Source organism: Protobothrops mucrosquamatus, unplaced genomic scaffold, assembly GCF_001527695.2.
Source record: "Protobothrops mucrosquamatus isolate PMUCROS unplaced genomic scaffold, P.Mucros_1.0 scaffold83, whole genome shotgun sequence".
NCBI lineage: Eukaryota > Metazoa > Chordata > Lepidosauria > Squamata > Viperidae > Protobothrops > Protobothrops mucrosquamatus.
In genome coordinates this window covers 1,403,558-1,416,321 of record NW_015386460.1, presented here as the reverse complement: position 1 = coordinate 1,416,321, position 12,764 = coordinate 1,403,558, and the positions used below count along the sequence as shown (strand labels likewise).

At 38.0% G+C, this 12,764-nt stretch overlaps 2 protein-coding genes across 2 annotated transcripts in view; both read right to left on the bottom strand.

Annotated features, from left to right (window-relative positions):
* The window catches only part of CMTM7 (CKLF like MARVEL transmembrane domain containing 7), a gene marked incomplete at its 3' end in the record, with an annotated part of 16,600 nt that extends 12,417 nt beyond the window's left edge, over positions 1-4,183 (bottom strand). The window contains 1 exon segment of the mRNA XM_015812431.1: positions 3,941-4,183. Within this exon segment, the coding sequence (XP_015667917.1) occupies positions 3,941-4,084 (144 nt within the window).
* A 4,383-nt stretch (positions 4,184-8,566) lies between these two features.
* The window catches only part of CMTM8 (CKLF like MARVEL transmembrane domain containing 8), a 39,434-nt gene continuing 35,236 nt past the window's right edge, over positions 8,567-12,764 (bottom strand). Inside the window, exons 3-4 of the mRNA XM_015812426.1 lie at positions 11,575-11,691; positions 8,567-9,503 (exon numbers count right to left, since the gene is read on the bottom strand). Of these exons, the coding sequence (XP_015667912.1) occupies positions 9,420-9,503; positions 11,575-11,691 (201 nt within the window). The 3' untranslated portion in view covers positions 8,567-9,419. The remainder of the gene's footprint in view (positions 9,504-11,574; positions 11,692-12,764) is intronic.

Genomic DNA, 12,764 nt, shown 5'->3' with positions numbered 1-12,764 from the left:
CAGCTGGCAGGACTGGCCTAAGGGGTATTTTAAATTTGGTTTTTAAATAACTTTTAAAAAAAGGAAGAAAAGGCCCATATTAATATTTCTTTTTAATTACATTTTAAATTTTGTATATTGTATTGATTGTTTTGTTTTAAATTGGCTGTAAGCCGCCCTGAGTCCACCAGGAGAAGGGCGGGGTATAAATGTAATAAATGTAAATGTAAATGTGATGTTTAATTAATTTTCACCTGACATGATAGGGATGCAAAATGTTTCTTTTTCCTCTTTGAACAAAGGCATTTAGAAAAAGTGGGATATTCTATTCTATTTTATTAAAGATTCTACCCAAGAACTGCTGAGATCACAATGACTAGATGGACATATTTTCATGAATTGTGACATTGTCCTCTTCCAAAATTGTTATTTAAATTTCTCCATCTAATTCACAACATTGAGATTTTCAGATGCTCTCATTTAAGGGCCATCATCGCTAATCCTGCTGAACTTTTTCAAGATAGGTAAAGTTGGTTAGATACTGTCACTTGCTGTGCACAATTTATTAAAGGAATTAAAACAATTGAAAGAGATGGGAACTTGGAGAAATTCACTCATTCCTTCAATCTTGAAGAGGCTGAACATAACTCAGGACACATAGTAATATGGATTTTCAATAAGACAGTAATAATGCGATAACTATAATTTTCAGCAACACATAATTTCTAGATCAGTGGTGGCGAACCTTTTAGAGACCGAGTGCCCAAACTGCAACCCAAAACCCACTTATGCATCGCTGGGTGCAGGGTGGGCGTGGACATTGAGTGGGCGTGGCCATCAAGCTGTTGGCTCGTGCTCGCTCGGTGTCCGCTCCGACTTGTGCTCGCTCTCTCGCTGTCTGCAGCAAATGCTGCTTCCGCCGAAAGTTGCTCCTTTTATAGCCTCTCGCCTATTCCCAGACTGCGCATGCGCGGAAAGCTGCGCATGCGCGGAGAGGAGGAGGGAACAGCTCGCCCCAGCAATGGCTCGTGTGCCACCAGAGACGGCTCCGTGTGCCGCCTGTGGCACGCGTGCCATAGGTTCGCCACCACGGTTCTAGATCTTCAAATGCCTGATTTGTGACCGTAATAAGAGATTGAATTCTTAAAAATGCCAAGTATGGTGTTTCTTTAGATTTTGCAATGCCATTTATTTTTTTGTTTAGTTTAGAGGAAATAGTTGACTGTAAAATTTCTCACTTTCTAGTTTTCTTTGCAACAGGAAACACGTATTTAAGCTTCTTGTTTTAACCACAAGTTGAACTTGATAACAATCAGAGAAAATTACCAGTAATTTTACTCTATTGACAAAGTCTTATCTTTTGGGATAGTAATGCAGAAACTTTCAAATACTGTTAAGTTTTCAAATGCTGTAAATAAGATCAAATAGATTCCTGTCAAGCACAGCAGACAACTTTGTCACCCAAAAGGTAGAAAAGGGAACTAGAGGGTCAGCCATACTGGACTTAATTCTCACTAACAGAGATGAAATGATGGAAGACGTTGAAGTTACAGGAAACTTGGGAGGAGGGGGGGAGTGACCATGCAATGTTGGAATTCAACTCTATGCAAGCACAAGCAATAGAACAAAGTCAAACTAGAGTCTTAGACTTCAAAAGAGCTGATTTCAATAAACTTTCAGAGAGCTTGGGAAGGATACCATGGATGAGAATTCTCAAGGGAAAACAACTGAAGAAGATTGGAAAACTCTGGAAGTGAGAGTATAAAAGCCTAGTCTATCATAATTCCAATGAAGAAAAATAAGAGATCTCAAAAGAAACCAGCATGGCTGCACAAAGAACTTTCTGATAAACTGAAAGACAAAAAAGGACAAGTATAAAAAGTGGAAAGAGCACATAACTAAGGCAAAATAACAATAAATACCCAAACCTGTAAAAATGGAATCAGAAAAGATAAGGCTCAAAATGAACTAAGGTTTGTGACAAAAATTAAAAAATAATAAAAATAATAAAATTGGTTTGTATTTGGTTAAGATGGCAAACTATTTCAAAGAAAGAGATCTTATTTTATTTGGTCTTGTTTATAATGGGATATGGCTTCTGGTTTTTAGGCTTGAAATAAAAAATAAATTAGAACTTGAAGGTTTAATAATTGTGCAGTTATAGAACTGGTTTGTAATAATTGTAAGTAATATAAAAAGTTGGTCGTAATTCAGTAATATTTTACTGTGTTGGAAAATAGTCAGAAAACAACATTTTTTTCTTCACTTTTTTTTCTTGTCCTCCTGCACCCACCTTAATCTTTATTTTCATGATATAATAAAATTTTACTTATATACATGAATATATTTCAGTGATTCCCTGAAAAGCAAAAAGTGCAGTTTGCGTATTACTTGTCTGATATAAACTCAAACTTACTTTCACATCCGTTCCCCTTACACTCCATCTCCCATTCATTTTGTTGGAAGATTAATCCATTGTCTACTACAGTATTTCTTTGTATAGGATTTCTTTCTTAAATCATGTTTAATCAATTAGAAAATAAATTAAAACTCTAGGTGCGTTCTATATCACAAAATAGTGGGAAACTGCCATCACTTTTCAGTAGTAGTGAATAGAAGAGATTATGAGGCATGCAATGAAGGGACCCATAGGTCCCTGTGGCCTTGGAGATGCCTGCCTATCCCAGATTTAAATTATAGTGTGATTTGTTTGGGTTCTGCTTGAAATATTGCATAAGCTTATTCAATCAAACATAATTAAACAGTTCATATTGTAGAATGAGGTATGAACTTTCCAGTGTCTAGAACAGGGGTAGACAACCTTGGCTCTTTTATGACTTGTGGACTTTAACTCCCAGAATTCCTGAGTCTGCATGGCTGGTTCAGGAATTCTGGGTATTGAAGTCCACAAGTCATAAAAGAGCCAAGGTTGCCTAACCCTGGTCTAGAACAATCCTCTGTTTCCTGCTGGGAAACCATTGGGTGTGCAGGTCCAGATTTTTTCCAGAGAGAAGTGGGAACAGCCTCTGCTGCAGCATGGAAGTAGTTAACAGACCCTTTTTCTTCAAGCAAGTGATTGAAATGTTAATGGAATACTAAAATGCCCTATTTATTTCAGATCGAAATGAAGGAAATTAGTAAATAAGGATAATCAAGCAGGGATGGCTGAACACCTTTTTAAAATAGTCCCTAGTGTGCAATTTGTGTGGTTACTTACCTGTCCAAAATTGTTTGCATTTCTAATTCAAGCCTAGAGATTATATTTTCAGCTCCTGAAAGACAAGTCTCTAATGCTCAATGTAGTTCTCAAGATGAATTTGTTAAATAAACAAATAACAAATCTATGCAGGCTACAAACAATAACTCAGGTTAGTTATTGAGAGGACTGCAATCATTAAAAAAGGGCATAATAAATTGGGGTATTCTGCCTCACAGTGCTGCGATTTCTTTCTAGTTATTTATTCTATTAGCTTTCCTTTAAAAATCTTAAGCGGCCCTCTTCTCAAGTGTGTGGGCTAAGTCTGGCACATTGTTCTGAGCTGCCTGGAGAGACTCAATATAGAATTAAAACAGAACTTGACACTGGCCAAAATCTGCACGAAAGAGCAGCGCTGCCTCTCTGAAGAGTCGGAAGGGACAGTTCCCAGATCTCCCAGCTGCGCTCCCCTCTTCGCCTCAACACCCCTCCCCGCCCTGCTTTCAGGGGGACTTTGTCGCCAATCAACTCCTGGCGGGAACTGGGGTAACACGTGCAGCGCGGTGCCCGCCCTGAGGAAGGCAGCCCGCAGACTCAGCTGTAGTTGGCTGGGCAATGCAAAATCTTCCTGCCCTTTCTGGGAAACGCCCAACAGGCAAACAAATCCTAGCGAAACTCGGACAGAAGGCGCAGTTGCTCCCGCAGTTTGGCGAAACATTCAAACTTCCCCGCACCCGTCTCTGGGACCGCCCGTCTCATCCTTACCATTTGGGCCACTTTCAGCATGGCAGAGCAAGAGCCCGCGTAGCCTCTGTCGAATAGTCCGGTGTCCGGCCCGTAGGAAACGGGCGGTGGAGCAGAAGAGCTGGGAGCGCCCCCGCTGCTGGCATCGGTACGGATGACCCGCATGCCGTGATATATCCAACACCTTTCTGAACGAATGGGGGCAATTTACTCCCCCCCACCAGAACTGTTGCGACACTCCTTAACTCCAGAGGCGGGACAGTGCGGGGCGGGGCCCGGCAACTCTCTGGCTAGGGTCCTCTTGTGCAGTTAGAGCCGGGCGAGGAGACAGGCCCGGGCCAGCTCCTCACTAAAGCCACGGGAGTAAGGTGGAAGGGCGGAGATGCTGCTCCGGGGAAGGGATCATATCGGGGAGGGGGCTCCTGGCGCCTTAACCCAGTGCTGCGTCGGTGCTCGATACGCGGAGAGGGAGAGAAGGTAAAACAGGAAGGAGGAGGTGGCAGATGGAAGAAAAGGGCCCCCTCCTCTCTCTGCACACATATACGATAAACAGGAAGTCCATTAAATTGGTGGCGAGGAAAGAGGTGGTGAAATGCTTCGGGGCTGCTGCTGCTGATGTGCTGCTACGAAAGGCTTTCTAAAGAGGATGGGCAACTATTATACAAAAGCAAGAGCTGGGGAGAAATAAAAACTAGAACTACATTATTAGGCTAATAAGATATGAAAACACTTTTTTTTAAAAAAAGAACTCTTCATGTTCATGCAAAGCAAAACAATGGAAGAGCAAAAGAAACTGCTGGTTGGAGTTGCAAGGTTTTATAGGCATTCTGCAAGTTTAAGACTGTCCTAGAGTATTTTTAAACCTGTTGGGACAAATAAACAAGAATAGCTCATATAAAAGTTAAATTATAATGCAGATGTTAAGAGGGTCTTTCTCCTAAATGTCTTATAGAAGTTGTCAGTATAAGTACAAATCAGATATCTAAAGCAAATAGTTCTGAATACCAAGAAATCTAGAAGTGATTTCAAGTGGTGCCATTTATTTTAAAAGAAAAGTCAGTATAAGTTAAGAGTAGATTTATCATATAATTGGGTGCCAATGTTGAAGCAGATCCTTGGCCTGATCCCACAGAGTGTAAATTAGATCTGCCCCTTCTCCAGCTTTGGATTTTCCAATTATAAAGAACATAATAGATACAGATTCTGGGAATTGCAGTCATACTTTTGGAAGTGGCTAGTCTGCAGAAATATAAAACAATGAATGTGTATGGTCAACTATAGGGATTTATTTATTAAATTTATTCACCCGCCCATCTTACTGTCATGGAACTCCATATCCACTGGCAATGCTCCCTTACTGAGATTCACTACATAGTATGTGGCATCTGAAAGAAGCTTCAGGACTCCGACATAGCTAAAACTAAAGCTGAGAATTCAAGAAATGAATTTCTCAAGGTGTACCAAAATTATAGAGCCTTACCCCAACTATAGGGATTAAATAAAATAATTGCTAACTGGCAATTAACTGTGATTTGAGAGCATGACATTAAAAAAAGATCTATAATCAACCTTGACTACTGGCGATTTGATGGACACATCAATGCAGTTTTCTCAGAAATAGCATATACTGTAAACAATTTGCCACAATCACCTTCCAAGATATTTTTCAATTTTCCATAGCCAGAAGCCTTGACATTCTCTGGTAGTCTCATGTTCAACTATCTAATAATCAGAAATACCATGGTTGGTTTTTCTATTTTAGACATGGTTAGCTAGATACTACCACCTGCTGACTGTACAATCTATATGGGCTTCCTTTAGCCTAGAATGATTTTGCTACTTATTGACAATTTAATGTAATTAATTTCACATATATTTTAATCTGGTTGTTCCTTCAAGTTACTTAGAGATAATATATGTTGTGCACTCTGCATTTTTACACATAAAAATGTCAGTGGGTGGATTAAATTGAAGAGCCTGACTAATACATTTTCAGGCTGAATTGTGAAGTTTTTAATTGTATATTGCCATGACTGTCACACTAATTCTGAAATTCTTAGGGAAGAAATTCCAAATTCATGTTCAATGTATTTTGGTTGGTTCTGGATTTGTTTGAAGATGACAGAATTGAAGACAAAATTGATTTGTTTCTTTTTATGCTAGGTTTTCAGATGGTACTGCATTAGTGCTAAATTTTAAGAATTATGGTGCTTCAGTGAGGTATCTAGTTATTTTACTTCTTTAATGTTCATAAAATTAAAGAACATTTACATTATAAAAAACTTTACCATGAACATGGGTAAAGTTTATAGATTGTAAATTCAATGTCCCACAAAATACTCAGTGTAGTTCCTGGCATGAAGCTTTATTTAGAAATGGGTCCACTTAAAAAAACGTAGCCTGCTGATCTTAACTTATGACAATTAATTTTTTCATATCTATCATAGTCTTTAATAACATAATCAGAATGAACTAGCTTGCTGGCTATTTGAGAAAAGAAGTGAGGTTAACCAGAGATCTGTACAACTCTGGGACACAATAGGCACCAGCTTGCCAAAATGAAATCTGTCCATCCAGCTCAGACATCCAGAAAGGATTTGTTAAAGATTCCTTCATGAGAAGTACATTGGGCATCAACAATGGGGTAGCCCAGTGGTGGTGAACCTATGGCACGCGTGCCAGAGGCGGCACTCAGAGCCCTCTCTGTGGGCACGCACGCTGTTGCCCCAGCAGAGTTCGCCAGAATAGTGAGTACGTGGCATTTGGAAGTGACAGGGCAGGAAGTGAGTGAGCAAGCAGGGTTGGCACCCTGGGGATGCCACGCTCACCCAATCTGCCGTGACCACTGCAGCCATGCCCACCCAGTGGGCCATGCCCCCACCTCCCCTGAGGGCACAATGCTGATGCAGCCTTGGCACTTTGCGATAAATAAGTGGGTTTTGGGTTGCAGTTTGGGCACTCGGTCTCTAAAAGGTTCACCATCACTGGGGTAGCCCTTCCCCGCTGATGTTCCCCCACCCCATGGATCATTTTTCTTGCATTTTCAGAAGCAAGTAAAAGCCATCCAGTCTAGTTGAGGGTTTGTTTCAATCTGACACAATTCGAACATATTTTAGGAATTTGTATTCATAGTCTGCAATTATGGGTTGTTTGGTAATTAATACATATAATTTATATGTATGTGTGTGTTATTTTGTTGTGCTATTATTCCCCAGCCAGAGATTGACAAGATTTTCTTATTTTTTTTAGATTTCTTTTTTAATCTCACCTTTATTTTATAAGTAACTTAAGGGGGTAAAAATACATAATACTACTTCCTTCTCCCATTTTCCCCACATCAATAATCCTGGGAGGTGGATTGGAAGGAGAGAGATTAACAGGTCCAGTCACCCAGCTGATTTTCAAGCATAAAGTGGGACTGGAACTCAGTCTCCTGGTTTCTAGCCGAGCTCCTTAACCACTACACCAAGCTGGCAAGTTCTACATTTAAATAAAATATACCAAAAATAGGCATCTTCTAAGAAAAGTGTCCCCCCTTTCTGTGCTTAATATGGATGAGTACATCATTTTTTTAAAAAGTTTGTTGCAGGTATTTCTAAGAGCAAACTCATAGTTTCATGATAAATTTCAAGAAAATGTTCTCTAAAATTATAATTTTTTCTTTTGTTCTTCCTCCCCCCAACCATAGGCTTCTGTTGCAGTAACTTTGGAATATTAATGCTGATTTTTGACAGTGTTAGGTGATGAAATTGTGTTCCACTGATGCAGAATTTTGTTTGTTCAGATCCCTAGAGGGTGAATATATTTGTTTCGCTTCTTTGGTTGCATGTAAAAACTCCAAGAATGACCCCTAAGTCTATAAATGATTTTTGCTTTTAAGGGAAGGTAGTTTAGCTGCAAACCATTTTTATACAATAAAAATGTGAAGAACCTCAGGAAGTGAGAGCATGCATGATGACATTTTTAAACTTTCCACAGTATTCATGTTTTTATGTCAAAACTTTCCCACACAAGTTCAATTTACATGTTTTTCCATAACAGTAACCCTAAAAGATGAACCAAAGTCAGCCAGGACTGATAGTGGGATTGATTCCTGATCTTCCAGATGTAGTCAGGCATTTTATATCACTGCACTACATAGATGGATCTCAAAATGGAGCTATCTTTATACTAATGTTGTGACTGATATTAAATCTAAGGTATAGATTCCTGATTATTGAAAATTCAAATTATAGAGGTTTATTAACATTTTCACTGATGTTTCCCAGCAACTAGTTTTCAGGAGAATGCTGCCAGCAGCATATGATCTCCTACTGGGCACCTCTATCCTTTCTGAATTTATTTAATTCCTTATACAATAGTTTAAGATGGCCATCCTCACACCATACAAGAGTAAATTCCAGAGTTCAGCTATGTACTCTTTGGAACAATCTCTCCTATTTGTCTGCCCCAAATCTTATACCATTCGGAGTCATAAGATAATCTTCAGTTCTAGCATTGTGAGAAACAGAGAAATTGTTACCTGCTTTTTCAGTATTACACCATGTACCACATGCTTATCATTTAAGAAAAATGATTTAAAAATAACCCCTTTAAATGAAATTATTCATGTCCCTGGTCAGTTTAATTCTTTTTTCTGCATCTTTTCCAGATCTAAAGCGAAGTCCAGTTACTAGAATAGAACACAGTATTTTAAATGTGATCATTTTACAGACTTATACAAGATTATTATAGTAATGCATTTCTTTTATTCAGTTACTTCCATAAATGTATGTGCCCCAATGAATTATTAACTATTCCCATCTATATCTAACTGTAATAAATCTGCAGCCTTGAAAGTTATATACATTTGCAAATAATAGATGGTTCTATAAAACAATAGATTTTGCTAATAAATAAATCATGATTAAACAAGAACATTTATGAAGAAAACAATTGTGAAGTCCACTGATTTTGTTACAACAGTATACACTATCTAAGGAAATTATATGCATTGATACAAAGAGTAACATGTTATGGTTAACAGTGTTTTATCTGAGGATACATGTTTTTCATGTTAAAAAAGCTTTCAGATTTTAAACCAATCCCATCAGATGGTGGCGCTGGTTATACAATGCTCTTCAACACTATTGACAAGAATCCTGAGATCTGGAGCAGCTTTCAGAGAGGCACAATATTGTACGGAAGTGACCGGAGTGGAAACAACACTGAACGGCTTTCTATGCTTTCTTCTCTTCCCTCCTATACCATCAATTCTTCCTTCTGCTTCTTGTTTGTGGTAACTGAGCTGTGTCACAATGATTAACTCAAATGAAGAAGTTAATTAAGAGAACTGTGTGTAGAACCATTTCTGTCAGGTGAACTACCCTTTCCATAATTTGCAAAAAAAACCCATTTGTTTTTACTTTTGAGTGAAAACCATTATTACCTAAATATTTTCATCAAAATTATATAACATTTACAAACAAACACACAGATCTCTTTTATTAGAAGAAAATACTTATTGCAAGGTCCGTGATCTCCAAGATACAAAACTAAAGTAGGTATTTCCACCATAGCAGGAAGCAACAACGAAGGCAAAGAACTGCATGGGGGGGGGAGGGGGGGAGAGAAAGAAAATGATTAGAAAACAGTAAACATCTTCAGCCAGATTTTTATTTATATTTAAGTATAATAGAAGGGATAGTATAAAAATAAATTTAATATCACATTGTTTCCATTCCTAGCAAGACACTAAATTCTGTGGAAGAAATATTATTGAGCCTTAATGTGTTCATAGTATTAGGATGATCCTTGCAATAACAATTCCATATTGACATTAGTGAAAACAAGTGACATTATTGGTTGCTGTTAACTGGAAGTTAAATAATATTGCTTTTTTACTGTTTTGTACGTATTTAACAAGTTTGTTTCCATGGTACTTTATTTATATTAACTGTGGCTGAACACTGCAAATTCTGATTTAATTTGTAAGGGAAAAGAAAATAAACATTTATTAAATAGTCTTGTATCTAACAGTCCAATAGGTTGGAGAACTGATATTCTCAGTAAACAAAAAGTAAATTGAAACTTAGATGTTCCTCAAAAATAAATCTCATCTACAGTGTTTATCCTTGTTCCATTATTCATAGGTTCTAACATTTTACCTAGGGTTTTCCACATACTCAGCCATATATTTATAGCATGAAAGGCTAAACAATACTTTTTTCTTCTCATGAAGAAAACAAACCATTTTATGTGTTTGTTTGGTTTCCAAAGCAGCCTAATTGCCATGTGACTCAAGCATTTTCCAAATACTGAATTTCATGCATAACTCCAAAATAAGAATTTGGCTTTTCTAGCAGTTTTATTTTTAGAAGTTATTTTGGGAGGAATAACAATATTTTAGGTAGGAAGACTTTTCTATCCTGGAATAAAAGCAAGAGATGAAAGGAGTTGGAAAATGAAATAATCAATGGGATGTCAACATTTTTACAGTACCCAAGCATGATCTATTGAGAACAGTAATGACTTGTGCATATATATCTGCCACAGGAACATAATTATGTGAATTTAACCATTATAATATTCCCTCCATGGAAAGACAAGGGGAGGAATGTAAGACCATATCTACCTGCCTCCATCATTCTACATCACAATTTGTTGCACAAACCATAGTGGCCTAGTTAATAAGCTACCATAAATCACAATTATCTTCTAAGCCAAGAGCAAATCAGCCACTTTATACTTTAAAACGGGCATGTCAAACACGCAGTCCGTGGCCCGCATCCAGCCTGCACAGTCCACACCCACCCCGGCCCTGCAAGGTCAAAACAAATCCTGATACGTCACAATACAGCCTGTGATGTGATCAGGTTTGACACCCCTGCTTTAGAATATACCTAACCTAGATTGATAATGGCAAGATTACAAAGTTAGACCTGATCAGTACTTGAATGGTAGACTAGCTAAAAATCCCAGGGCTGTAGGCTGTTTACTTAAGTAAAGACAGAAGACATTTTTTTTAAATGCTTTTGAGTCAGTTTTTGACTCTTGGCAACTGCCTAGACTATCACTGCAGTTTTCTTGGCCAGATTTTTTGCCACTACCTCCTTTCTAGGACTGGGAGACAATTATTAGACCAATCACTTCGGCAGGACTAGAACTCACCATTTCCTGGTTTTTAGCCTGATGCTTTAATCACTACACCTAGCTGGCTCTCTATGGAGAGTTTAGTTTTACTCAAAGGAATTTAGTTTTATAGTAAACTCGGCTATAAAATCTGCAACAGTAGGCATTTCCACATAAAGGTAGAAAAGTGGATCAATCTACCATCTGCACAGGAATCTTTTTCAGATTTCAGCTCTACATCCCAAGGTCCAAATAGCAGAGCAATTAAATAAGGAAAACTCTTTTCCTTATTAATGAATACAGCAATTATTTATTTCATATGTGATATAATCCAAAAACCTTACTTGATGTGGCCATTAGCACACTGCTAGGTGGAAAAAAAGCAGGAATTAAGTAGTATTTAAACAAAAAGTAAGTACAATTTTAAGAGTGTCTGGTTATTATCAGTTAACTTGAATCTTATATCTGATTTTGGAGGTAAATGAACCAAAGCAAATAAACATTCTTTCCCTCACTGCTGATATTAAGTTTAAACATGATCTTACCGAAGATGCTGCCCAACTATTATAATTGTGGTAGTCAAGTTCTTTGGTGACTGCACATGCTTCTGAAATAGCAGCAATTAAATACAAGAGGAGGGCACTGCCATTAAAATACAGACCCTACAGGATGTAGGAAAAAAAAAATCAGTATTTCTCCCCCCTGCAAACATTATTCTATGCATTTTGTATCATTTCCCAGTTTAAAGCCAGTCTGGCTGAGCGTGAAGGAGATGTATTCCCTCATATCTGAAGAACATCATGTTGGGGGCAAAGCCTCTGTAGCTAAGTATTTGTCTCAAATAATAGCTTAAGGAATATAATTTCTCAAAGTAGGTTTGCTGGTGAGAAAAGCCTCCAAACTACCGATTAAAAGAGGAAAATCTTTCCCCTAAATAAGATTTACAGGCTGTATTCTTCTCATTATTGTGTACACAGCTTCATGTGATACCAGGATGATCTAAGACACTGGTGACTGCAGGAGAATAGTGAAATGGTAACCCTCATATATTTGACTCAAGCAGTGACTAAGAACAACACTTAAAGGTTTCTGGCAGGGCTGAAGATCACAATGGCTGGAATAAGTCAAAGTGAACGTGGCAGAAGGTATATGCAGTCAGACTGGTGTTCTCAATTTTTTCTGTGTATATATCCTGCTGCCTGCTGCCTTGACAGTGATTTTGAGTTAGTAACAATGGATTTTGGCATGCAAAACAGTGGATTAAATTGGAGTATGCTGCTTTTCAATGCACTAATGCCAGGGAAATTATAATTTATCAGAAAAGGGAGAGGAAGTCAAGCTTCTTGCATATATTCTTTTAGAGGCTAATTTAGAGGTTAATCTGAAGTCTCTCCTAACTAATCCTCCCTTGCCAAACCAATATTTAAAAAAAATCTGGCTCAGATGCTATGGAGTGTTTCATAAAATGATGCTATGCCAGCAGAACTGTTGCCGTAGGTTGGTCTAGCCAATAAAAATGCTTGGGAGTCTCCCTGCAAAATGGGAAATACTGCTCCACTTACAATGTGTTGTGTGTTTTCTTAAGGGATCTGCATAAGCTTCTACTTCCATCTCCTTAATTTAACAGTGCAAAGCCAAATATTATGGCCTCATCCACTACAGAAATGTTCTGGGAAGTGTCAAAAGGCTGCAATGGATCTGTATGAAGGTGACAGGTTCCTCTTTTTTGCAATAT